The sequence below is a fragment of the Lepisma saccharinum genome, chromosome 27 (genome assembly GCF_977018435.1).
Source record: "Lepisma saccharinum chromosome 27, izLepSacc3.1, whole genome shotgun sequence".
In the NCBI taxonomy this organism is placed as follows: domain Eukaryota; kingdom Metazoa; phylum Arthropoda; class Insecta; order Zygentoma; family Lepismatidae; genus Lepisma; species Lepisma saccharinum.
The window spans coordinates 54,482,387-54,509,810 of NC_139255.1; the positions used below are offsets into that span (position 1 = coordinate 54,482,387).

General features: G+C 37.0%; 1 protein-coding gene across 1 annotated transcript; it reads left to right on the forward strand.

Moving 5' to 3' along the window:
- The first annotated feature begins 124 nt into the window (after nt 1-124).
- LOC145980349 (aurora kinase C-like) lies at nt 125-20,070 on the forward strand. Its single transcript, XM_083113404.1, has 7 exons — nt 125-206; nt 924-1,015; nt 1,884-2,069; nt 4,894-5,028; nt 5,529-5,687; nt 15,723-15,954; nt 19,488-20,070. Exons 2-7 carry the CDS (start codon nt 963-965, stop codon nt 19,611-19,613), a joined length of 891 nt encoding a protein of 296 aa, XP_082969530.1. The 5' UTR covers nt 125-206; nt 924-962; the 3' UTR covers nt 19,614-20,070.
- The last annotated feature ends 7,354 nt before the right edge of the window (nt 20,071-27,424 follow it).

The window sequence follows — 27,424 nt, forward strand, 5'->3', positions numbered from 1 at the left end:
TCTTTGTGCTCGAAGTATAGATGTATTTTTTTCATAGTAGAAATGGAAGAAACATGAATTAAATAAGTTATCAGAAATAATTATTTTCATATTTAATATTTGCCCTGTAGTGTGCAGTTGTGAAGTTCGTGACCTCACATGTTGGTTTCTCTTTTCCTTCATGGTTTGGTACTATTGGAAATTTTTGAAAACGAACGTAGGAAAAGGTTTGAAATTTGTTTCTCTGTTGCATAAATGTAAGTCGTTTTTTTATATATTTTATGTAATAGGTATGTTATAATAGGCAAGGAAAAAACAAAAAAGGTACTAGAAATGCATACCCAATCACATAGATATATGGTATATCAATGTTTGTTGTTATAGAAATATGCAACGCATATTCCACGAATGTTACTCCTTGATTATTCTGGTTTATTATTTTACTGCACAAATTACGACCAGACGAAAGAGTTAAGCGTACAGATATGAAGATGAGTAAATTTTGTTCACCCTCTGTTCTCTTATAAAATTTTTGTTTTCTTTGTGAAAATTAGTGTTGTAAAGACGTGCGAAGTTTTCAAAGTTCTGATGTGTGTATTTTTGAAGACAAGATTTTGAATGTAGATAGGAGTAAGTTGAACCCTTTCTAGAAAAAAATTGTGAATTTCCATGATAGAAGGAAAAAAACTTGTAACTGCTCTTAAAGAAAGTTTGAAAAAAAAACCCTGCAAAACTCTTTCTTTTTTGTTACAATCCAGAAGTGTCCATGACTGTACCGTAGAAATTGGAGGTGGATTGATGTATAGAAGGAAACCTTACTGATTTTTTAATATTCTTTTTTTTTCATTCTTCCATGAGAAATTTGTGTTAACAATTTTTAAAAATAGGAAACATTGAGTGTAAATTGTGGAACTTTTTATGAGATATGATTATATTTTTTTTAGATTGAATAAGATTTTGGATAGCAGTCAGAAGTGAGCATTATGGAAGTGAGAGCAATTGAGGAACATGATGAGTGTGAGAGTGAAGAAAAGAGGCAAGTACATTATTCCACATACAGTGTATGCGAGAGCAAGAGAATAGGGTTCCGTTACAGAAAAAAAAGTTCTTTGTAGAAGTATAATGTAGTATGGTCATAGATCCTTCCTTATTGTTCATACATAATGTGACTTCCTGTAGAAATTTTATCATATTTTCTCTTTGTCCCCAAAATAGCGGTGAAAAAGCTAGAAAAGTCCCGAAATGCATTCTACTTAGGTTCCAATTTTCGGTAACGGTTCCGATTGTTTTATGATTTTTTTAAAATTCTCCTAGCAGAGAGACTAACTATCGTAGAATTTTTGGAAATCATTGTCACACGAAATTTGAACCTTTTTAAGGTAATGTGCACTGTTTGGATTCCAAAAATAAGTTATTTATGTTGAAAAAAAAAAACAACTTAAAAATTACCTTATGCAAGAATGCACACTTCCCATGAGCAATGTTTTTTCCGTTGACAAGATCACAGTCGCCAGGCTGAAATTTTTAGTCGCCATGGTGACTGGGATTTTTCGAGCCCTGTTTATATGCATCAATTTACCAACAATATTGCTTCAAAATAATCAAGAATTACATCAAATTATTAAATTGCATGTTATGTTATTACAAAATTTAATTTTCACACACAAAACTGGTGCAAATTCTAAAAAATAAAGTTCAAATTTTGTATTATTTTCAGGATAATTAGACTACGCAAAGGTATCGCATGGCATTTTTGTGGAGTCCGTGAAAGACCAAAATGCCGGAAAAGTACTGGACATATCCATAAAGTAAATTCTAACCGATATCGATACATCAGTATTGGCTCATCCCTAATAATTGGTTCTGCGACAACAGATACTAACAAATGTTGTTTTCCTGAACAGGTGGACCCTGAAGGACTTTGAGGTGGGGAAGCCTCTCGGCCGTGGGAAGTTTGGTCGCGTGTACCTGGCCAGGGAGAGGAAGTCCAAGTACCCTGTGGCTTTGAAGCTCTTGTTCAAATCCCAGCTGAGAAAGGGCCGTATCGAGAAGCAGCTTCTGCGAGAAATCGAAATCCAAACAAAGCTGACGTAAGTTTTGGTAGGAATAGACTGGGTATACTTTCTCCTTGCACAGGACGGTGCTTCTGAATGATAATTTTCTTTATTGTGTGTTCATGGTCATCATATTTTCCCACCAAATAATAATAATAATAAATAAAACATTCAAAGAGAACCATTAAATCTTAGCAGACTGACCTGAATATATAGTGTTTTTCCAGGCAGGCTCCCGGTGGAGGCACATAGTGGTTCGGATTCCACTTTAAACTGTAGGTCCAGTCCTGTGGACTTAAAGCACCAACACATTCAATCAATCCACACAGGCTGTTTAATTTTTTAAATTATTATTTACCCAACCTTACTGAAATCTAGAAAATGTCCTCTCTCTCCACAGATATATAATATGGTGCATTTTGCGTACTTTTTCACACTGAATGTTTTTCTGCAACATTTTTTGATAGGAAAAATACAACTTTGTCAAAAAGATAATTGAAAACATATTTGCAATATGCAATATACAGGGTGATTCAGAAGTTGCTGTACACAAGCACTCTCAATATTAATTTTTTTCAGGTAAAGGACACAATGACATTGATGAATGCTTAGTTTTACAGGGTGGCTACTCACTGGGAATTCCTTGAATTCCAGGAATTATGCATGATTTCTACTTGATTTTTTTTCAGACTTGAAAAATTGCAACTTTTATTAATTCAAATTCCATTGGATTTATACATATTTATCGATGCCCTGAGGCAAGTATTTCACAGTTTGGCCTTTATTTTTATCGAAGAAGGAAAAGCAAATAAAACTGCATGGAAAATAAAACAGAATTCTCTCAATCAGTTTGCTTTTTTAGTGTCCTTTGCAGAGCAAAGATTATTGCAAGACATCTTAAAAGTTGATGAGGTGAATTTGAAATCCTTAAAAAAACTAAGAATTTTTTGACTGTGAAAGCAATTTGTGACAGTGGTGATTCTCCTGTTTCCACTATAACAGCATAAATGTTTCCAATGGAAGCTTTGCAAAGGGCTTGAAAGCTTGGAGCTGGTGTTTAATCGTACTTTTTTTGTTTCTATAGATACACACCCACTTATTGTATCATTTTAAGTGTTTAATATGTTAATGTCTATGATGACGTAATTTGTTTTGTTCAATTGGGTAGTCTGTTATGGTTATGGACTAACTAACCTTAAAACATTTGATTGTGGGTTGTGAGGTGAGAGATATTATGAATGTTTGCTGGATAATGGAAGTGATTTTGGAAATGTGTTAATTTGTGTAGTCAAGAACTGTTATGGTCTTAATGCAATTTTGTTTGTAATAAGGAGTTTAATTGCGAGTGCAAGTGTAATATATTAACATTAACTGACATCTAAATATATTTTTGGTGTGCGAGAGTTAGCAAGGTTTACGTTAACATATCCTTATCTGATTTCCCACTACCTGAGGGCTTCATAGTAGGCTGATAAGTTGATCAATTGAGAATAAACCGGGAAACGTAACACTATTCACTGAGCAAATGGTGCCATTGCCAGCATTTGACATGAGTTCCAGTATCACACAATGCTTTGTTTTCAAGGATCATATTACAATAAATTATAACTCACTTACATCTTCCTTATAAATTATTGTCCGTTAAATAACCTGAAAATGTAGATCATTTTAAGTACACTTTCAAGTTATAGTACAGATGGGCCGATATGAAATTTTGGCCAATACCGATAACCGGTATTCTACCAATCCGATACAATGTCTGATATTTTTATCAGTGTAACAAGTTGTGATTGTATGTACGTAAATATATCTGTTTGGTGGTTACGCTGAGATAAATAATTCATGCTAATGAGTTCACATTTCTTTTTTTTTTTTTTTTTGCGATCGATTTCGCTACCTGTTTAAGCTTCATCAGGCATGTACGTGTACATGTATGAAACGTGAACTCATCATCATCATCCTTCGAAGTTTCCTGCCTCTGGCTGGGTCGGCATAGAAGTCAAGCCTCTCCATTTTTTCCTGGTCTTCCACCACTCCTCTCTCTTTTCACGGTGTTCCAATCTCGTCTAGTTCTCCTAACACCCTCCGCTATCTGCTCTTTCCACCTACATAATGGTCTCCCCCTTAGCCTTATTCCCACTCCTTGTGCATTGTAAGCTCTTACTGGTAGTCTTTCTGCATCCATCCTCTTCGTGTGTTCGAACCATCTCATCTGTGTGATCTATCATGTCCTGAAACTTCACCACCCCCAGTGTCTGCTGGATCTCCTCATTCCTTATTCTATCCCTTCTAATCTTCCCCAATGTACTCCTTAAAGATCTCCACTGTCTTCATCTTTCTTTTGTCTCTGTCTATCATTGTCCAAGTCTCTCCTCCATACATAATTGTTGGTGCATAGTATGTGTTTGTTATATATTACCGTCTTGCGTTTCATAGGTACATCCCTGTTTACATTAAAAGTGAACTCATTAGAATTAATTACAAGTCGTGATATTTCTTTGAAACTTCAGCAAACAGTCCCGTAAATTTCCATATAATTTTTTGCTCATAAGTGCAAATTATCATGCCAATTTTTCACATTAATTTAGTACTTTTTTATTGTCATAATAAAAATGATAGCATTGTAAAAGTATTTTTAGAAAATCAAATTGGTACTAATATTTTTTATAAGCTTGTAAGTGAAGGGATTAATTTTTATAATACACCTCCTTCAACTTATCAGCCATTTTATGCTGGAACCACGAATGACAGAAAGTTACTAAGAATGGGGTCAATGTGGCAAATTTAACATATTACACAAGTTACACAAAACAGTACTTGCAAGAAAAAAGTAAGGAACATTCTGTTTTGTTTTCTTCAGGCATCCCAATATCCTTAAGATGTACACCTTTTTCTACGACTCGAAGAGGGTGTTCCTTGTGTTGGAGTATGCTGCACGTGGGGAACTCTACAGAGAGCTACAGTCCCAACCTCACAGAAGGTTCAATGAAGAAAGGTACATTTATTTGTTTGTAATTTTTCTCTTGGTTCATATTGTAGTACTGAGTCTGCATAAAGGGGTCCATTTTTGCTTCTCAAATATTTACAGCAGAATTAATCAATTTTCTGTGAATTGCATAACTCTCAGGATAATTCTGACTTCAGTAAGTGTCACATCGGTATATAAACTCTAAATTTCGTGTTTAAAGAGTCTTATTTCACATTTTGCAGTTCATTTCGCATTATTTCGTGACAAAACAGTGTGGGAAAATGCACCTCACACCTTTCAGAAACATGACAAATTAACATTACAGCATGTTATTTCACATTTTGTGTTTTCATCAAAAACGAAATATGCATGCCTCTATGTATCGATATGCGTGGCTTTGCTCCACGGATTCCCTGGACAGAGTATAACTGTTTTTCTAAAGGAGAGGAATTTTCAAAAATGGCTTGGCAGGTGTCTGCCAAAGGAGCAGCAGAGCCTTAAATATATACTCCCATGTTTTTTTCCAGGTCAGCCACCTACATCTACCAAGTGGCAGATGCCTTGAACTATTGCCATCAAAATAAAGTGATCCACAGAGACATAAAGCCTGAGAATCTGCTCCTTACCTACGGTGGCAATGTGAAGATTGCAGATTTTGGTTGGTCTGTCCATGCCCCATCTTTCAGGTGTGTATAGTCTTGCTCCATGCTTTATGAAACTATAATACTTATAAATATGGAGAAACTAGTATTCACTTTATCCGCAGAACTGTTTTTTCTTCTTTGTTCTATTAATTTCAGTGGCCATTGCCACCATCCTCGTTGGAACTCGCTGTACTGTTGCTTGACGTTCATCTTTTGTTTGTAGTTCTCCGGCCGCCGCTAGGTGTGCTGTTGTTAACTGTACGTCTGTTGCTATTTCCCAGTGTTAACTGTTGTAGTAGGGGAATCCAGGTGTGGTGTGCCTGTCGGCTATCGACGTTCAGATCGTGCGGGAAGTGCATTATGGCATGCGTTTCCTTGATTTTGGTGTCTACGAGTGTGTGGGCAGTGTGTTTGACTTGTACCTTTTGAATTTTATGGCTATGGTATTTGATGTGTTGGGCAAGACCAGAAGTGGGTTGGGCTTTTTTTTTTTGCATCTTTTGGGTGCTGTTGGATCCTTTCATTGACAGATCTGATGGATCTGCCAATGTAATGTGCCTTAAACTCTGCAGCGTATACACCTGGGTTATCAATGGGGGAGAGGAAGTACCGCTTGTGTTTGTTTAGTTTATCAGCTATTTTGGCATGGGGTTTGTGCTCTACTTTGATGCCATATGGGAGAAGGGCTTTGGATATGTGGTTGGATGTGGTCAGATGGTAGGGGAAGGCAAGCCATTTATATTGGTTGTTGGAGGTTGATTGTGGCTGGTTAGGATGCCTGACCTGTATTTCTGCCTTGCTGCATCAAGTGGAAAGTTGTGCTTCTGTGTAGCCATGTTTCAGGGCTATTCCAGTGATGGTGGCTATCTCTTCTCGTAGATCCTCTTCTTTGCATCAGTAGGAGAAGGCTCTTCGATAAAAGTTCAGCCACACGTTAGCTTTTTGTTTGGGAGGTTGGATAGAGAGAGCGTGTATGTACTGGTTGCCTGCATTTCGTTTTCTGTAAACAGTGGTTATGAATTTATTAAGTGCACGGCTGATGGTGATGTCCAGGAAGTTGATTTTACCATGCTTTTCTTGTTCTACGGTGAAGTTGAGCCTGGGTTGCATGCTATTTAGCTTGTTCACTAGAAGGTTGAGTTCTTCTGCTTTTTGTAAATGACTATTGTGTCGTCTGCATACCTTCCATATTGGATGTATTGCAGTTCTGGAGTGTGAAGTATCTCTTTTTCAACTAGGTGCATGACAATGTTGGCTAAAGGAGCTGACAGCAGATTGCCCATCATAAGGCCCTCGGACTGTTTGTAGAATTTATCCTCAAACTGAAAGTAGTTGTGTTTTAAACAAACTTCCAACAGCCTGGTTGTTTCTTGTACCTCTTGTCTGCCATCTTTCAACTGACTGCAGAGCTAGGTCTATGGGGATTGAATTATACATATCTACTATGTCAATGCTGGCTAATTTTGCACTGTCAGCTTGTACTATTGAAGTCAAGAGATGTTTGGCATCGGCACTGTTGCGGAACACATAGTATGTTAGTTTGGGGTTGAACTGAGATATTTTGTTTTTAAGCCAGTTTGTTAGGTGGACTAGCGGTTGAGAAGGGATTTGTGGTCTTATTTACTTAGTATAAAAATGGATTTCACTGCATTTTTCACAATTCTATTGTACCTGTCTGTGGGGTCCTTTGTGATGACACTGTACGAGTCACTGTTTAGTTTGTTTTTTACTTTCTTAGAATATTCGTCCTTGTGCATAATTACAAACTGGTTCGTTTTGTCGGATTTTACAAAATCCATTGGTGTTCAGCCATTTGCCAAACTCAGAGAGGACTGAAGTGATTTCTTGGTGCACTGGATTAGGTTTCCTGGTTTCACTGTTGGTCATCACTTTTTGAAAAATTCCGGCTGCTGACGTTCTGATGTTTTCTGAATCATGGGGTTTGGGGACAAAACAAACTGCTTTTTCTGCCGCACATATGAGGTCGAGGGTGGGGGCTTACTGTATTGTACGTTAAACTTATCACTGTAGGCAAGGAGTTCTTTGAATTTGTAGGAATCGAGAGATTCAATAGATTTACGATGTTTTTTTCCTTGTCTGTCATCCGGGTTCATCACACTCTCACTCGGCCATGTTCCTCCCAAGCAACATTACAGCGAGTTCGAGAACAAAAAACAAAGAAGAAAAAACAGTTTCGCGGATAAAATTAGTACTACTTTCTCCATTACTACTGCATCTCGTTTCCCAATCATGAATATAATACTTAAGTGTAGGCAGTGATAAAAGGCACTTTAAAAACTAAGCCTGTACATTTTGTGTTTAATATTAGCAGGTGTAACTTTTTCTTTTCTTACACAAATACAAGCCATAGAAATTGTTATTAAAATTTTGTTACAATCCTCTAGCAACTTCAAGTTTTAAGCTAACTTTGACTTAAGGCAAAGAGCGACAGTTTTGCACCAGGTATGCATTTATTTCAATATCGTCAGAATGAGCACTGCTGATGAAAAAAGAAAGCTAAACATGACAAGGGAGTAACCGGACCCCGTGGCAGAGTGGTTAGTGCATCGTGCTGTGATGCCAGTTTGAATCCTGGCCTGGGCATGGATGTTTGTGAGTGTCCATTCATCATATCATCACTCCCCGTCTTCGCAAATTAACCAAAAGTGGCACAAAAACCAAAGTAACATAAAACATATCAACCAATCAAGGACAAGGGAGTATTAATTTCTCTTCATGTTGCAAATGGAAGCAGATTTTTAAGATACGATCTCTAAAAAATATAATGAATAATTATTTAAATACTCCCATGTATTAGTTATAGGTTAACAACTTCAACATAAAGTTATGGCTAATCAAATGAAAGTTTGATCTTTTTCTAACACAAGCATAATTTTCAACCTGTCATGTTTCTGCTGATGTGTTTTTCTACACCATCAGAAGTTTGATATTCCCAAGAGAACAAGTGAAATAATACTCCCATAAGTGTAATGCTAAGGTTTCGTTCCCTCCTTCAAACATTCAACGCACAGACCTCTCTTGCCACAGGGAAAGGTTGATGGTGGAGGAGCAGTTTCAGGTTCTCGTGACTGGCTGGATGTGGAAACTGTCCCTCATGCCCTTAACTTTATTAAGTAAGTGAATTAAAGATGAAAGAAAAAAAATTGCCACATGCCAGTACAATCATTGTGAAATTCGACTTAGTTTGTAGCCAGGAAACTGAAAGACACAGCACGAAACACATTACTAAGTTAGGTCCAAGCTTTTCTTCCTCTCTCAGGGTCATCATCAGAGAGGAAGAAAGAAGTGGAAGTCCAGCAGATGCTGGCTACAAGCTAAGTTGGATTTTACCATAACTTCTGATAGCTTGATGTTAAAATCTGCAGTATACACCATGCGTCAGCAGAGTCCAGACAATATTCAAGTTGAAGTTTCCGCTAAATTTGATTTCAGCAGTAGTTGGTTGTTGGAATGTCGAGAGGCCAGGCGTACAGAATGTCAAAATGGCCAAGTTAGTGAGGTCTAGTACAGAATACAATCTGAGCACTGCGATTTTTGAAAGTCTTTGCACTGGAAGGTCAGCGACTGAAATCATAAGGTTCTTCGGTTACCCAATATCGACTTTGAATGACATGATTTTCATTTAAATTTCACTTACGAACATGCACAAAAAACCAATAGAAGAAAATACTTCTCCATCTTTTGAAAATCTAGCATAAAATATATCTACGTTTAATTTTGTGTTCAGTAAAATATATTTGTATTCCTGCTTTATATCATGTATAGTTTGGCTAAATGCCCACTAAACATAGTCACAGAGCAAGTTGTAAAGTATTTTGGCCACCTAGTGCAGGGGTTCTCAACTTCATGAGACCACAGTGCAGTGAATTCATTCTTAAAAGTTAATGCCCTGATTCCAATATTTTTACTCATAAATACATTTTTGATCTTTCAAATTTTCTTTTTGTAACTAAATATGCAACCTTAATTAGTATTAAATATTACAAAACTATGGCATAATCATGAAGAGTAATAGTTCAAATATAAAATTAGATTTAAATTAGTTGTCAACCACTGGTTGCAATGGATCTCTCACAGCTCGGTGGTTGAGGCACAGTTGCCTTAAAACTGAGGCAGAAGCAAATTAAATTGGCTGCAAATGGTAAAATGACCCATTGAAAGAAACTCTTGGGTAATTTGACTGGACCTACAGTTTGAAATGAGATCAGAAGCACTGTGCTCCACTTGAACCTTGGATCCTTTCATTATTACAAATCAATAGCATTACTTTATACCACTTTGGAGGGCATTCGTATAAATGAAACCTTCAATCAAAAAGCCAGCCTTTTTCCAACAGTTCTCTGGGCTCTTCGGGCTAAATTGAATCTTAATCTCTCATGAACTAGTAAACCAATCTTATTAAGTATAGGGAGCATTCACCCCGAGGTGACACCTTACGGAAGGGGGTCGTTCACCTTGAAGTGACAAGTGACATGAGCCTCTTCAGTCTGTAACAGGGTGTCTACCAAAATAACAAATCCAAAATTATTGACTTTAGATACACCACATGCTATCATTTCACTAAGTAACAAAGACCAGTTTTGGCATGTACTTACTTTGCTCTCTAGCTTTCACCACATCATGTGGCTTCCTCAGGAGATGGACAAGACTAGGCAAGGTTTAAAACATGCGGAAGGCAAGTTTAAAAAGGACAATGCAGTGGCCTCTCACTCCTTCCTGCTCCATCTCTGACTGGCAACTGACTGTCCCATTCAATATGGCTGCCTGGCTGACAGAAAGTAAAGATGGCTGCACTTCATGTTGGCCATTTGTTATTGTGATGTGACTGTCATTGGTTTTTCAGGATTCCAGTCCAAGTGACATGTGTAGCTAGTTGTGTTGCTTCGGTTTGAAAGGTTGCATTGATTACACTGGCCAACACACATTTTGGTGCCTCAAATGTTAGACCTATTTCTGGGTATATTTGACCTGCTGATTCCAAAAATGGTACCCGTTTTCCCCCATCAGCTCTAGTTTTTAAGGGCACACCCCCATCCATTCCGAAATCCGAGACCCTGGGAAAGCCCCCAGGCCCTCCCCCTCCTCCAGACCTGTCTACAACTGGAAAAGAGTCAACTGGGAGCAGCTTTCTCTTGTCACCAGCCTTGTACCCTGGACAATGATGGACCCCCTCCCAGCGGAAGAAGCAGTGGATTTCCTTGTGGACTGTGTGCAAGCCATAATTAAAGATCACGTGCCCCTAAGGAAAACAAAAACATCCCGATTCCCATCGTGGTATAGTGAAGAGACGAAACTTACGCTAAAGAAAAAAAGAATGCGTGGATCCTGTGGAAACAAGTTCCAAACGTTCATACACGGAACACTTTTACTCAATTAAGAAAACATAGCAAAAACTTAATGCAAAGAGACTATAATAATTACATTCAAACTGTGACGGAAAGTGCTGCTAAAAACCCCAAAATGTTCTGGAAGCTAATTAACTCACGCCGACAACACGACCGTATTCCCGTTCAAGTCTCCTGGAACGGTAAGTCTGCTACAAAGAAGGAGCGCACATCACTTTTTAACTCGTATTTTCACAGCAACTTTACAAATAATACCGCTACTGCACTGCCTGAAGTCAAGCCCATCACTCCTTACACACTCTCTCAAATCTCAACTAACTGCAATGAAGTCCACGAATTATTAAAATCTCTTTCATGTTCTAAAGCTAACGCTCCTAATGATATCCCTGGCATATTTCTACAACAATTAGCCCATATTCTATCCAAACTAATCAGCATAATCTTTAACAAATGTTTTTCCGAGGGTGTATTTCCTCTTGCATGGAAGCAAGCAAATATAGTCCCTATACTCAAACACGGAAACAAAACTCACGTTACTTCTTATCGTCCAATCTCCTTACTTCCTGCACTTGCACTACTAGCCGAAAAAATAATTTCCAATCGTATCCTTGCGCATGCTACTCCGTTCCTCTCTCCCATTCAACACGGTTTTCTTCCTCATGCTTCATGTGACACAAACCTTGCTTCTTTGCTCACCAACGCTGTTAACTGCCTGAGTGCCAAGCAAGACATGGATGTCGTTTACTTAGATTTTTCTAAAGCGTTTGACTCTGTCCCTCATACAAAACTCATCCATAAACTTTCAAACAGATTCAACATTCACGGACCTCTTCTTAAATTACTCTCATCTTACTTGCACAATAGAAAGCAAAGGGTGATCATATTGCTCTTCGTCATGGCTCTCTGTAGTTTCCGGTGTGCCTCAAGGAAGTTCTCTAGGGCCCCTGTGTTTCACTCTTTTCATGGACGATATTCATGAATATATTTCTCCAGAATGCTCAATTTTATTGTATGCTGATGACTGTAAGTTATTTAGAAACATCGCTTCAGTTGAAGACACTTGTTCCTTGCAAGACAATCTCACACACATTGAACGCTGGTGCCAAGACTGGAATCTGAAAATAAATCCCGAAAAATCCGTTTTTATGAGGTTTACCCTCAAATCCAATTTTACAGCACCATCCTATAGATTATGCAACAAAATCATCCCGTTCGTACAACAGCACAAAGATCTTGGAGTCATTTTTGACAGCAAACTCACTTTCAGCCACCACATAGATTACATAACTTCGAGAGCCATGAAAACCCTTGGGCTAATTTACAGATTTACAGATATCACACATGTTTCTGCCCTCAAGACCTACTTTACATCGTGCGTCGTACCTATTCTTGAATATGGTTCCTGTATTTGGTCAATGGCCTGTGATAGCTATATAAAGAGAACAAACAAAGTGGTAAATTTCTTTATCAGAATAGTCAAACATAGATGCCCAGCCCTTGCAAACTTTTCCAAACATGAAATTCTATCCACTCTTCAAATTCACGATCCGTTGATCCGTCCCTTGGCCGTCAAGTTTCAGATCTAACATTTCTTTTCAAAATCATGAATGGACAACTTTTCACTAATGAACTCTTGCCACATCTTCACATCCGGATCCCACGTACCAACAGCAAATGCAACAACTTCTTTACACAAAAGCCTCAAGGCTATCCCTAGAACAAAGGTAATTGCTCTATAGGCTACAAACAAGGTACAATACACTAGTTGATCCTCCAGGCTTCCATCTATCTAAGCAGGCTTTCAGAAATGCGTGCATCAAGCAGCTGATGAGAAATTAATATTTGTTATACCCTTGTTATTGTTTTATTATTATTATTTAATTTTTATTATTTTGATTGTATTATTCTTGTTACATATGTGTGCGTGCTTCTCATTTGTTAATTTCTATTTTTCTCGCTGTTGATATCCTGATATAAAATGGATTTTCTCTGTATTCAGGATTTCTCAAATAAATAAATAAATATAGTACGTATGTCGTATGCCACTTTTTGTTCTACTCGACCATAAAAAATCAGAATATTTTAGTGTGTTTTTAAATTAATATATTTTAAGCATGAAGAAAACACATTAAAAATTAAAAGAAAAATGTACTGCCTGAAAATTTACTTATTTCATACCAAAGGCACAGATTTATGACGTAAATGTTCCAGTCATTCGATACACAAGAAGCTCCTTTTGTAAGACTTCCGAGAGTGAGATCTGCCAGGACAATCCCACATAAGTTTCCAACAATAGTCTGCCATCGTGTGCATCCCATCTTCCTTGGTATCTGGCTTCCATTGTTTTTATGTTCTGGTGAAATCTTCCACCCTGATCTTCGCTTAAATCATCAAGGTTCCCTGGAAAGCGATCTAAGTGGCTGTGCAGATAATGGAGTTTAACACTCATGTTACAGCCAAGTCTATTGAAATGAAAGAGCATATTCTGTACTAATTGTGTGTAGTTGACTGCCTTATTTTTGCCAAGAAAGTCTTGCACAAGAACAAATGAAAAGCAGGCACATGATTCGATTTCATTCATTGATGATATGATATGTGGGTCATTCTTAACCATCTTCAAGTCTACACAAATCACCCATTGATGTTCTTGGTACTTTATCTTTTCCAAGAGTAAAGAGATAGTCTTGTACTTTTCTTTCATCCTGATGGAGTGTCCGATTGGAATAGAACCATGTTTGTTGCCATTATTTAAAAGAACACTTTCCAAACTACGTTTTGACCTGTCGATGAGAAGATGCCTGTCATTTGGGTTATATTCTGAAAGCCCAATTTTCTTCAGAAGGCCTCCGATGTCATTGCAGAATACTAAGTTGTCTTCGGTAACGAATGGCAGCAAATATTTTTTCTCTCGTTCGATAAGATGTAATTTTCACTCCAGGCTGAAGCACTTTCTTTTCCTTTAGTCTGGAGGCAAGCAATTCCGAAGACTCCTTGGAACGATTTAAATCCTTGATGTGAAGTTGTTTGGAAATCACTGTCACTGCCCTACTTTCTTTACCTTGTGCGATATCAGACATGCAAGACTCATCCCCTGAGAACTGTAGTAGTTCACGGAAAGGTGGGAGTGAGGAAACAGGTGTCCTGTCTGAAGGCAGATCAGGGTAAGACCACTTGAAGCGATTATTTCGATTGCTCCCTGTGATATTAACAAATAATAATAATAATAATAACAACCATCGAAATGTTTTTTCTGTTCCCTCCACACCATTGGTACTCCAAATATCAGGCAGATCCTCATTCCAATTGTCCTCTGGTGCAAATGCTCCGTACAAGTTTTGCTTACAATATGAGCAATCCTGATCTCCAAGCTCGACACCAAAATAAGCTACATAAGCTCTTTTTACAAACTCGAAAATAACTTTCCTACTTGCTTTCAGTGTGTAGTCGCCACAAATATAACAAAATACATCGGGATGATCAAACAACTCCGCCTTGAAGTAGCCATAACATATGTGGTGTTCAATCCGCAAAAATGAAATTATATGAGTGGGAATAGTTGCGAAACAAAGGTCAATTTCATTTTAAAAAAGTGGGTAATTTAAATACAATAATTTCCAAGTCAAATAAGAAAGCTTGTCATGACGTCCCAGTTCTGCAGAAGAGATCTCTTTTAAAGAGCGGACTAAAATTGTATACATTCATATCTATCATATCCATATCTCAGAAACTAGAGCTGATGCAGTCAATCCAATGCAATTTTCGGAATCAGCCCCCCCCCCCCCCCCCAACCCCAGGAACAGGCCTAAAAATCAAGGCACCAGAAAAACTTTTTTTTTTTTTGTTGTTGGGCAGTGTTATTGAGGGTTTCTTCTAAGACACACATATCACTTGTCTCTTTGGTCTGAGAGACAATGGCCCAGGCAAAGTGACATACGCAGCTTGTTGTATTGCTTCGGTCTGAAAGCTCCCGTCATGTAATAGGTATTCTTATGTATATGTTATGGTTTTTAATTGTCCTGAAACATCTAATAGTTTCATACTAAAATTTGTTTCATATTTTATGACATCAACATTTAATTCATAATCGGGAAAAGAGACACGCGGTAGTGTATAAATACGGAGAAACTAGTACTCAATTTTATCTGCGAAATTAATAGAAAAAGAAAAAAACAGCTTTGCGGATAAAAGTGAGTACTAGTTTCTCCGTATTTATCAACATTTAAATTTAAAATTAGCCGCAAACATGTAAAAGTTCATTTTATGTCTATTACAATGTCACATATGGTAATCAGGGCCAGACGTACAGTTTTAGAATTGGATCTGAACCATTAACCATTGAGATGGAACCTGCTACTCCTTGATTGCAAGACAACAAAATTACCACTGCCATTGGGTAATACTCCAGGGCTCACCCAGCCTCAATGGGTTCCTGGGGGCTAAAGGTGTCCGGAACGTAGTGCTGATCACATCTTCTCCAAATGGCCAAAATCGAAATGTGTCATCATCGAGGAACAAAATAACAACAGCAACAACGCAACAAGTTGTGACGAGGATGGTGGCAGTGGCCACCAAAATTAATAGAACAAACTAAAAACAGCTTCGCGGAAAACGTGAGTACGAAGTTTCTCTGTAATTATTTACGACAGCATCTCTCAATTCCTAAAATATGAATAACTTTCTCAATTTTCATTTCTACATTTTGTATTCGTAGGAGAAAAACTATGTGTGGCACCTTGGATTATCTACCTCCGGAGATGGTGCAGGGGCAGGTGTACAATGAGAAAGTGGACAACTGGTGCGTTGGTGTTTTGTGCTTTGAGTTTCTGACGGGGAAGCCTCCATTTGAGACAGATAACCAGCAGAAGACGTATAATCGGATTATTAGTATTGACATCCACTACCCTAACTATGTGTCTTCAGGAGCAAGGGATCTAATCAGTCGGGTAAGTTTCCTTTCTATCTTGGCGGTAACCGTTTATATGGATGGGACAAATTAATCAATACTCTGTCGGTATGGGCATATTGGTAAAATTACCGATTATTTTACTGATCCGATATAAATATCTTATAATTTAGTGCAAAATTCTAACATTTTGTTATAATTTTCATGAATGATCTCCATACCCTACTTGTTTTTAAAAAAGTCAGTAAATATGCAACTTATTTTTGACTGCATTCACCTTGAAACATGCATTTATTAAGGATGTTAATGATCTATACAGGTTTCTCAAGAACCATTTGGAATTTTATGTTGGAACTCGATCGGTAACGGCCCATCCCTACAGCATTTTATATGAATTTAACCTGGTTTCACCCAAAGCAGCAAATAACATATCATTTCTTGGAAACTACAAATGCTAATTCATTTCTGTCTTTTTTGTTCATTTATATACACATGAAGATATGACATACAGCAATGGCAAAATAATAATTTTATTGTTACTATTTTTAGCAAATACATTTTGAAAATGTATATTTTCCCCCCCTAAAAAATATGCAAGATAACATATGATTGGGGTATTACTCTTCAACTACCATTTTTTTACATGGCTTACTTTTATATGTAACAGTGAAAACATAAGAGACTTGCAACGATCAATTTGGGGTCCAGCAGGAGATGCCAAATTTTTAAAATTACCCCCAAATTATTATTTTTCTTTTGAGTGGTTTCTTGTCGTGCTTGCCTGCAAATTTGGTCCTCCAATGTCCATAGGTCAGACCCTAGAAGTGATTCCTGGAATTTTTTCCTGTAAGATGGAAACACTGTTTTTCATATACCTTGTTATTTTTTTCCCCAAGAAGTATCAGCCTATTTTCAACTCAATTTTTCATCATTGTAGGATATATGCCACTGCTACACACTACAGTTTTATTGTTTGCTTTGGTCTATTGGGGTGTAAAATTTTGATTTTCGTGGCCTTTCTTTGGCTTTCATTATTGGGAGGTATAATGTACAAATTTGACCTCAGCTGAGAGTAACTAACTCTCTAGCCTTCTTAAACCCGAAGGTTCATGGCTGCAGCAACACAGGCCTTCATCTTTCCGTATCTTGAGCAAGTTCTATATACTCTTTTCCATCCCTACCGATTTCCCTTAGGTCCATCTCAATGTTGTCCCTCCATCTTCGTCTTGGCCTTCCTACAGGTCTCTTACCATCAGGTTTCCCAACAAGAATCCTGTAAACTCCTCTTTCCTCTCCCATTCGTGCCACATGGCCTGCCCACCTAAGTCTTCTTGATTTAATTATTCTAATAATATCTGGACACGAATACAAATTATGTAGTTCTAAATTATGTAACCTTTTCCACTCACCTGTCTCCTCATCCCTTTTAGGTCCAAATATTTTCCTAAGGATGTTATTTTGAAATACTCTCAATTTATGTTCCTCTTTCAATGTAAGGGACCAAGTTTCACATCCATATAATACTACAGTCAAAATTACTGTTTTGTATATTTTAACTTTTAGTTTCTTAGATATTAAACGAGAAGACAAAAGTTTATGAAGAGAGAAGTAACATGCATTTCCTGAATTAAGCCTACTTTTTATTTCCTCTTTAATATAATTTTCACGTGTTAAAATTACTCCTAAGTATTTGAATTTGGAAACTGGTTCAAACGAGTTGTTATCAATAATTAGATTTTGATTATTACCTAACACCTGGTTTCGGCCTGTAAGCATATATTTAGTTTTCTCTTTGTTAACTTCCAAACCTATCTCTTTCCTCAGCTGAGAGTCCTGTCATAAAAAGATTTCATCTAAGAGAATTAGAAAATCCCTGTCCACAGAGCCTTCCATCTGCTAAGTTATTAGATAAGGCGATAGTCTTTCAAACTCTTAGTCAACCACCCTGCTTGCGTTTTTCCTGTCATTTTCCTAACTGACCTCAGACAAATGTTGTCCCCTTTATCACAAATGATCTTGTCCAGTACTGATCTGGAGTTTCTGAAGATTTGATTTTAGCGTTTATTACATATCTTCTGTACATGTAATACAAGCTTTTTTTTGTTCGATTAGGCCATCTTTGGCTGCAGTGACGTGATCAATACATTAAGGCAGTGGTTACCAAACCTTTTCGTTTCACTGCGTCCTTAGTGTTTCAAGATTTTTCCGCAGTGCCTAAGTCAGAATGTAGGACTATCTAACACTTGCAACGCTCAGTGTGGTTAGGTTGCTTGCCTAAATAAGCAAAATGTTAAAAAATAAGCACATATTTGGAATAAGCATCATTTCAGTGAAAATATTGGAACATTTCGCTGCACCCCTGTAAGCCAGTCATGGTGCCCCAGGGTGCTGCAGCGCACACTTTGGAAACCACTGCATTTAAGACATGAAATATACTCTGTGACAAATTTTTCACTTCAGAATCACGTTTACTGTATTCAAATGATGTTAGAAATGAGACCATTCATTGTTGAACAGTCTTATGTGCCCTGGATTTCACAATAGCCCACTTGTTCTCAATAAGGTTAGATCTTGTAATTTCCCAGACCATTTAAGTTGCCAGGAGAAGCAAGGTTCCGCTGGAGATATATCAAATCAAAAATATCCAATATGGCAGACTCTTTTCAAGATGGCAGCCATAGGAACACCGCAGATGGCGATTGGCTACTTGACTGAACGTATCTTAGGTGGTACAACAATTAATTCTACCAAGTCTCTTGCTTCTATTAAAAAGTCAATGATTCCGGACTTTACCTCCGGATTGCGATAAACACACTTTCTTGGTACTATCCTCCATTTTGAAAACACATTTTATGGTGTACCCTTCATTAAAATACATTGAAACGTATATCGTTTTAAAGCTTATAAAATAGGCTACAACTTTTATTCGATACAATTTCTTGTCATTTAATTTGTTCAAAAGTTAAAAGGCAAAAACTTTAAAAAGTACTAGAAAAAATTTCACTTTTTGAAGATTATTTTTTACATTACGGCAAAACCACCGACATTATGGAAAAATTGAACAGAATCTTTTTTGTAGCCCATCTAATGACGATTAAGACTAAATAAAGATTACCTGCCTACGATGATTGGTTACGGATATGTAGGTCAATAACTGAGGGTCTGCGAAATTGATGTTTGAAGGGGGAAATAACCGCGAGCTACTAGTAGTGTTCTAACAACTGACCAAAATTCTGCTTTTACGGAATTATTCCCAAGATTGGCCTTTTTTTGTCCTAATAGCACATTTATGTAGTTGTCAGCGTATTAAGTTTATTCCTGTGGAAAGGAATATCTACAGCAGAATTATCAGAAAATATCACATCAGTAAATTTCGTGTTTAAGAGTTTATTTTCCATTTTGCTGTTAATTTTGTGACTAAACATAGGAAAATGCACCTCACGCCTTTCAAGAGCATGAACATTACAATGTGATATTTCACATTTCATGTTTCTGTCAAAACTGGAGTATGCATGCCTCTAATTATTACTATTATGTGGGCAAATTGTATTTGTCTTTTGTATGTTTTTGCAGCTGTTGCGCTACAAAGCAGAATCGAGGCTTTCCCTAGAGGAAGTGATGCAACATTATTGGATCTCGGCAATGAGGAAAGTGCCAAGGGTCCAAGTGGTTACAGATAGTGATGGAAGCTCAGAATAGTAGCACAATGCCATACATTTTTTCTAGTGTGAAAGACAAATAGTTGAAGATACAGTTTGGGCTTATATTAGGAGGATTTTCTTAAACTGTATCGCCTGTCTATGCACGCACATGCGTTTTGCATTGTGTTCTTCCAGTCTCTTTCTGATTGTGTACAAGTGTGGTTGCGTGATTGGTGTGTCTGACATTACAATGACTTCTGCTTCTCGGAACAATATTTGAAACCTCATTTCTCTGTAATGAGGATTTCTTGGTTCAGCTGACGATTCTGTTTTCTTCAGAGTTTGTGCTAGTGTTCTATTATGTTTAGTTCATCCAGGTTTTACAGTGTCTTGTATCCGTGTGAATGAATGTACGTATATGCAGTTAGATTTGTTTCGGTCTGCTTGGTATTGAGACTTTTGATGTACACATTCTTGCTTGTAATAATAAAGCAATTTTTCTTAGTAATAAGGCACCTTTTTACTTTCTCTTAATGACTTGTGACGCAACAGCCCTCTATCCCTCAGCAGGGGTGGACGATCATCCAACTACAGGGTGGCTACTCACTGGGAATTCCTAGAATTATGTGAATTATTGGCTCCGGGAATTGTGTGTGCATTCTGCGTGAATTTTTCTCTGTAGACGTGAAAAATTTCAACTTTTATTAATCCATATCCCATTGAATGCATACATATTTATTCATGCCCTGATGCAAGTTTTTCACAGCTTAGCTTGTATTTGTATCGAGGAAGGAAAACAAAGATGCGTGGAAAATAAAACAGAATTCAGTCTGTTTACTTTGTTAGTGTTCTTTGCAGAACACACTATTAGACAGAGGGAAGATTATTGCAAGATAAGATATTAGGTAAATTTGAGTTTGAACTCCTTATAAATTAACAATTTCTTGTAAATTAGTGTATCATGTAACAATGGTGACTTTTTTGTAGAGATGTATATCGAGCCTCAATATGAAAAATGGCAAATTTAAACTCCGTATCTTAAATTAAATATTTATATATTTAAATATATGTGTATATATACCATTTAATTGAATTGAATTAGAATTTTTGGATGGATTTGAATTACACTGATCCTTTATATTGTTAATATATCTGTGTGCAATGCGGGATGAGAGGCGGTAATATGTAAGCTTGAAATAGAGAAAATATCTGCTTGTACCCTTGAATTTTTGGAAAATTTGCCTTGAAAACTGGGAATTATACTTGAATTTTATCATGATCCTAGAGTGGCTACTCTGTACTAGTAATAGGGTGACATGTGGTTGTAGGTTTTCATGACTGGGTTACGCTACTCATTCGTAGCTCCACAATTTTCTCTTGATGGTAGGTGGTAACCGGCCCCACACACTTTCTGAAATATGAGGAGAAAAGTTGTTACGCTTCCCACCAGGATAGGCTTCTTAATTGTCTTACGAGGGTCACTATTTATATTTTGAGCCTAACAATGAAAAAACAGGAATTTGGCATTGAAAACTGCTTTATTGTTTTTCGAAGTATTCTCCTTTATGGTCAATACACTTTTGCATTCGTTCGAACCATTTGTCAAAGCAGTTTTTCCAATCTTCTTGAGACACCTCCATAATATGGTTTTTGAACGCATCAACGGCATCTTCCGCCGACGAAAATCGTTGTCCACGCAATTTATTCTTGACATTCGGGAACAAGAAGAAGTCATTGGGTGCCAAATCAGGACTGTACGGCGGATGACCCATCGATTCGATTTTTTGACTGTTCATAAAGTCGGTTGTTAGACGAGATGTGTGACAGCTGGCATTGTCTTGATGAAGAATGATCCGACGGCGTTTGTTTGTTTTCCGTATTTGACCGAAGACCTCTGGCAAACAAATTGTTGTGTACCATTCAGAGTTGACCGTTCTACGTTTCTCTAAAGGCACAGTTGCCACATGACCAGTTTTCCCGAAAAAACAGGCGACCATTTGTTTCGATGTGCTTCGAGCGCGAACAACTTTCGTTGGATTGGGTTCATCTTGAAACACCCATACGGTCGACTGCTGTTTTCGTTCCGGCTCATATGCATATATCCATGATTCGTCACCTGTTACAATCTTATATACGTCTTTTGAAGCACCACGATTGTATTTATTGAGCATTTGTTTGCACCAATTGACGCGAGCGTCTTTTTGAGTTTTTGTCAAATTGTGTGGGATCCAACGAGAACATACCTTTCTCACAGCTAAATGATCATGTAATATTTTATATATGCTGGTGGAACTAATGCCTATGGTTGCCTCAATCTCACAGTATGTCACATGACGATCTTGCAGTATTAGGTTTTGCACAGCATCAATGTTTTCTTGAACAACAACGGATTTTGGACGACCTTCGCGAATCTCGTCGGTGAGCGAATGGCGGTCACGATTAAATTCGTTATACCAGCGTTTCACAGTGGCAAAGGATGGAGCTTCATCGCCAAATGTTGAAGTAAGTTGATCGATGCACTCTTGTCTTGATAATCCACGTCGAAAATCGTAAAAAATCATAGCACGAAAATGTTCACAAGTTAATTCCATTTTATTGTTGTCGCGCAATCTCCAAGGCAACATAAACAACACAAATGAAGCTATTGACAAAACATTTGAAGTAGGTTATGGTCAATAATGCCAGACGATTCCGTGCAAACGTCAAATCGCGCCTAACTTCAATCAGTGTTGCCAAGGCTCAAAATATAAATAGTGGCCCTCGTATCACTAGGGCTTGGAAGTTGATGTAAAATCATCTTTTTTTCTGACCCTTGAAAACAATGCTAAACCTGATATAAATATGTTTCCCAGAAACAGAAAACATTATTTTCATTTTGAGGTTTATTTTTCTCCTTCCCTGTTGTTTCGTGAATTTGCTAGCATAATTTATGTATTTAAATTTCCTCACATGGTCTTTTTAGCAAGTTCGCCATGAGGTCATTGGAAATGCACATATTATTTTTAACTGAAAGTTTGGCAATGGATTAAATAATTAATTGTGGTACATTTATTTTTCATCTGGCACTTAAAATTCTTTGCATTAAATCCACTTTGAGGTTCCCTTGCTGGCAACTATAATTTGGTTTAGTCTTGGGTTTTAGTCACAATGTAAGAAAAATTATAATCGGCTGTACGCGAAACAGAACTGCATTTTCAGATGCTGAACGACTATTGTACCATGCAAAACCCACTCTGAAAGTAGGTGAATGACTTACACAGAAAAATCTTGAAGTAAAAATAAAGAACTATTTAATTGCTTTTTGCCCTTTGCTTCAGTAGTTTAAAACACCAAATTGTTCATCTACTGTTGTAACTTATGCAAAAAATCAAGCTTTCATTTTAAGAACAAAAATTATTTTTACATCACTTTTTAATAATTTTAAGGTCATTTACCTAGGCGTGGTCATTTTTTAGCTCATCAACTTCCGAGTCCTACTTATCACTAGGGATGGCCAGATCCGGATCCGGAATTTTCAGATCCGGATCCGGTACTTTCGAATCCGGATCCGGAATTTTGGATCCGTTTTGCCATCCCACATGCGCTTCTTGGGAAAGTAAAAATGTGCTTATAACATATTGTTACCTGCTAATATACATATATATATAATATACATATATAGTGTGTGTGCACGCGTGCGCGATTTGTAATTAATTAATACACTTACAAGGGAGGTCTAAGTCTCCCCCTCCGATTTCCATGAAACTTGGCAGGTGTATAGAGCTCCCCCCCTCAAATGTCAAGATGAGGAGAAATTGAAGTGGGGATCTGACCCCGAAACCACGTAAATATGGCATAGGAAGAAACAGGGAGCATAGGGCCTCTCTATACACCTGTCAAATTTCATGGGAATCGGAGGGGGACACAGGGGTCAGATGATTCCCACGGCAATTTGTCCTCATCTTGACATTTGAGGCGGGTTTTGCCCCCTAAAACAGTTTTTTAGCCGAAACAAAAAAAAACACGTAATTCTTCCTTCGGGCCCCTCTATACACCTGCCACGTTTCATGGAAATCAGAGGGGAACACAGGGGTCAGATCCCCACTTCAATTTGTCCTCATCTTGACATTTGAGAGGAGGTTGCCCCCTAGAACAAATAATTTTTTGCCGAAACAAAAAAACACGTATGTCTTCATTTGGTCCCGTTTATACACACACCTGCCAAGTTTCATGGAAATCGGAGGGGGACACATAAGTCAAATGCCCACTTAAATTTGTCCTCATATTGACATTTGAGGGGGTTTTGCCCCATAAAACAGTTATTTAGCCGAAACAAAAAACACGTATTTCTTCATTTGGGCCAGTTTATACACACACTTGCCAAGTATCATGGAAATCGGAGGGGGACACAGGGGTCCGATCCTCACTTCAATTTGTCCTCATCTTGACGTTTGAGGGGGTTTTGCCCCCTAAAACCGTTTTTTAGCTGAAAAAAAAAACACGTATTTCTTCCATTGGGCCCCACTACACACCTGCCAAGTTTCATGGAAATCGGAGGTGGACACTTAGATAACCTCCCTTGTTAGTCTTAACTAACTAACTGTCTAGCCTTCTTAAACCCGAAGGTTCATGGCTGCAGCAACACAGGCCTTCCATCTGTCCCTATCTTGAGCAAGATCTATATACTCTTTTCCATCCCTACCGATTTCCTTTAGGTCCATCTCAACGTTGTCCCTCCATCTTCGTCTTGGCCTTCCTACAGGTCTCTTACCATCTGGTTTCCCAACAAGAATCCTGTAAACTCCTCTTTCCTCTCCCATTCGTGCCACATGGCCTGCCCACCTAAGTCTTCTTGATTTAATTATTCTAATAATATCTGGACATGAATACAAATTATGTAGTTCTAAATTATGTAACCTTCTCCACTCACCTGTCTCCTCATCCCTTTTAGGTCCAAAGATTTTCCTAAGGATCTTATTTTCAAATACTCTCAATTTATGTTCCTCTTTTAATGTAAGGGACCAAGTTTCACACCCATATAATACTACAGGCAAAATTACTGTTTTGTATATTTTAACTTTTAGTTTCTTAGATATTAAACGAGAAGACAAAAGTTTATGAAGAGAGAAGTAACATGCATTTCCTGAATTAAGCCTACTTTTTATTTCCTCTTTAATATAATTTTCATTTGTTAATATTACTCCTAAGTATTTGAATTTGGAAACTGGTTCAAACGAGTTGTTATCAATAATTAGATTTTGATTATTACATAACACTTGGTTTCGACCTGTAAGCATATATTTAGTTTTCTCTTTGTTAACTTCCAAACCTATCTCTTTAGCAGTTTTGAAAAATATTTTAGCATTATTCTTAATCGTATTTATATCATCCCCCAGTAAGTCTACATCATCTGCATATGCTAACAACTGAGTCACACCATTTAATTTTAGTCCTTCTTTAGTTTCTTTTACCTTCCTTACAGCATATTCTAAGGCAAAATTAAAGAGCAATGGAGATAATGCATCTCCTTGTTTTAACCCATCATGAATTCTAAATTTGTCAGACATATTATTACCCACACGAATTTTACTTTCTGTTTCACTGGTGCATATTTTTATCATACTAACAAGCTTCTTAGGTATTCCAAACTCTACTAATATATTATATAATTTATCTCTTTTGACCGAATCATATGCTTACACTTTGTAATTATTTAACACTGCATATATTATAATGTTTTATTTTAATTTGTAAAACTGTAACTGTAGAACAATTGTATAATTTTTGTATAACATTTCTATCTTGTTATATGTGTTAAAGGTTTCATCCTGGAATGGAATGTCTCACATTTATGTGTGTTTTCATTTCCAATACATTCGAATGAATACATATTCATTTCAATGGCATTTACAAAATCAGCTCTGACATTTGTGCAGGAGTGTGTTAGCCGATGCGTAGCAAAGTATTTTAGGAACAACACTTGAAAAAAATTCTTGTAGAACTAACGAAAAATGTCTTTGTAATCGAAGATCATAATACCTTTTAAGGTGTGGTAATATTATAATGGGATTGAGATACGAAACTCTCGGATCCGGATCCAGATCCAAAACTTTCAGACCCGGATCCAGATCCGAACTTTCAGACCCGGATCCGGAACTCTCGGATCCGGATCCAGATCCGGAACTTTTGGATCCGTTTGGCCATCCCTACTTATCACCAACCTATTCATTGTGGGAGACTTTACTAGCAGCTATACTACAGAAGTAACATATCCAGCATTTACAGGCACATTCATGTAAACATCACTTCTTTAAAAAAATACTATCAGTTGATAGGTTCAGTTGTTTTATTGAGTCTTCATTAAAAACACTATTCTACAATAAAAACTTACAAAAACAAGATCAATATACAATTTCATCACTCAAATAACATCTTGAAATGTAACTTCTTTAATCAGTGCACTACATTACATAATAATTCTTTATCACAACATGTTTGGAAAAATATACATATTTTTTACACTTATTTATAATATGTTACAGAGAGCGAGGATGTGGAACAAACATGAAATAATATTTTGTTTTCAGACTTTTTTGTTGCTGGTACATGGATGTAAATATTCTTGAAACACAATAATGCTTTTATGTGTGCTTTATTATATTTTAATTTCAAATTAATTATATTTATAAGAATTAAGGTATCATCTGATATTTGACTAGTCTTACAGAGGATAAGTTATAATTTTAAGTACTGAAATTTCTTCCATATTGTTTCGCTGCTGTGGTTGATTTGAATTAATATAAATTGGACAGTGAAACGAGTTTGTTACAAAAAAAATTCTGATGAATATTATGACTGTACTGGTAAAGATTCCCACCAATACTGATGCTTTTAAATTGTAACATTTGAAGTTAAAAATATTAATATTAGTGGGTGAATATTTCTCTCAATTATAAGCATCGGTTTACCAGTCTTTTGCTTTAAGATATTCAAGAATTACAGCAGAATATCAAAATAGCTGTAGTGCAATCACAAAATGCAGTTTTTTTGGCACAATATTAGAGTAAAGTAAATCAGGGTGGCTACTCACGGGGAATTATGCATGCATTATTGGCTCTGGGAATTATGCATGCATTCGGCTTAAATTTTTGTTGTAGACAAAAATTTGCAACTTTTATTAATCCAAATCCCATTGAATTTATGCATATTTATTAATGCCCTGAGGTAAGTTTTTCACAGTTTATTTTTTATTTTTATCGAGGATTGAAAAGAAAGCTTTTGGAAAATGAAACAGAATTCTCTCAATCTGACATGCGGAAGATTATTGTAAGATATCTTAAAGTTGATTTTTTTTTTTACTATATTAATTTGGTAAATTTGGGCGTTACCCCCACACCCCCTATACGCCTTCATGGCGTGGTGCTATGCACAGGGGAGCACTTTACTTTTTTTTTTTTTTTACTTTAGAATACTTATACAATTAACAATTTTTCATAGATTACTATATCCCGTAACATTTGTGACTTGCGTTTGTAGATGTATTCTAGTCTGGGTATGCGAAATGGCAAATATTAAGACCGCACCTTAAATATATGTACCCTTCAATTGAATTGAGTTTGAATTTTTATATGTATTGGGATCGCACAAGCCCTTTATATTGTTAATACATATTTGTGTTGGGGGAGGGGCTGAGAGGTGGTAATACGTAAGGTTGAAATGGAGGAAACATCTGCTTGCACCGTTGAATTTTTGGTCAGTTCGCCTCGAAAACCAGGAATTATACTTGAATTTTATCGTCGTCTTCGAGTAGCCACCCTGTAAATAGTATCTTTGAATTTTGCATAAATTCCAGGGTTATTAGACTTCGTGAAAATATCAAGTGGCATTTTT

Bases quoted from the DNA above. Each gene is read 5' to 3' on its own strand.
- LOC145980349 (XM_083113404.1), top strand. From the start codon at position 963: ATGGAAGTGAGAGCAATTGAGGAACATGATGAGTGTGAGAGTGAAGAA. The intron at 5,688-15,722 runs GTGTGTATAGTC...TTGTATTCGTAG, and splicing joins GTCCATGCCCCATCTTTCAG to GAGAAAAACTATGTGTGGCA. The intron at 15,955-19,487 runs GTAAGTTTCCTT...ATGTTTTTGCAG, and splicing joins CAAGGGATCTAATCAGTCGG to CTGTTGCGCTACAAAGCAGA.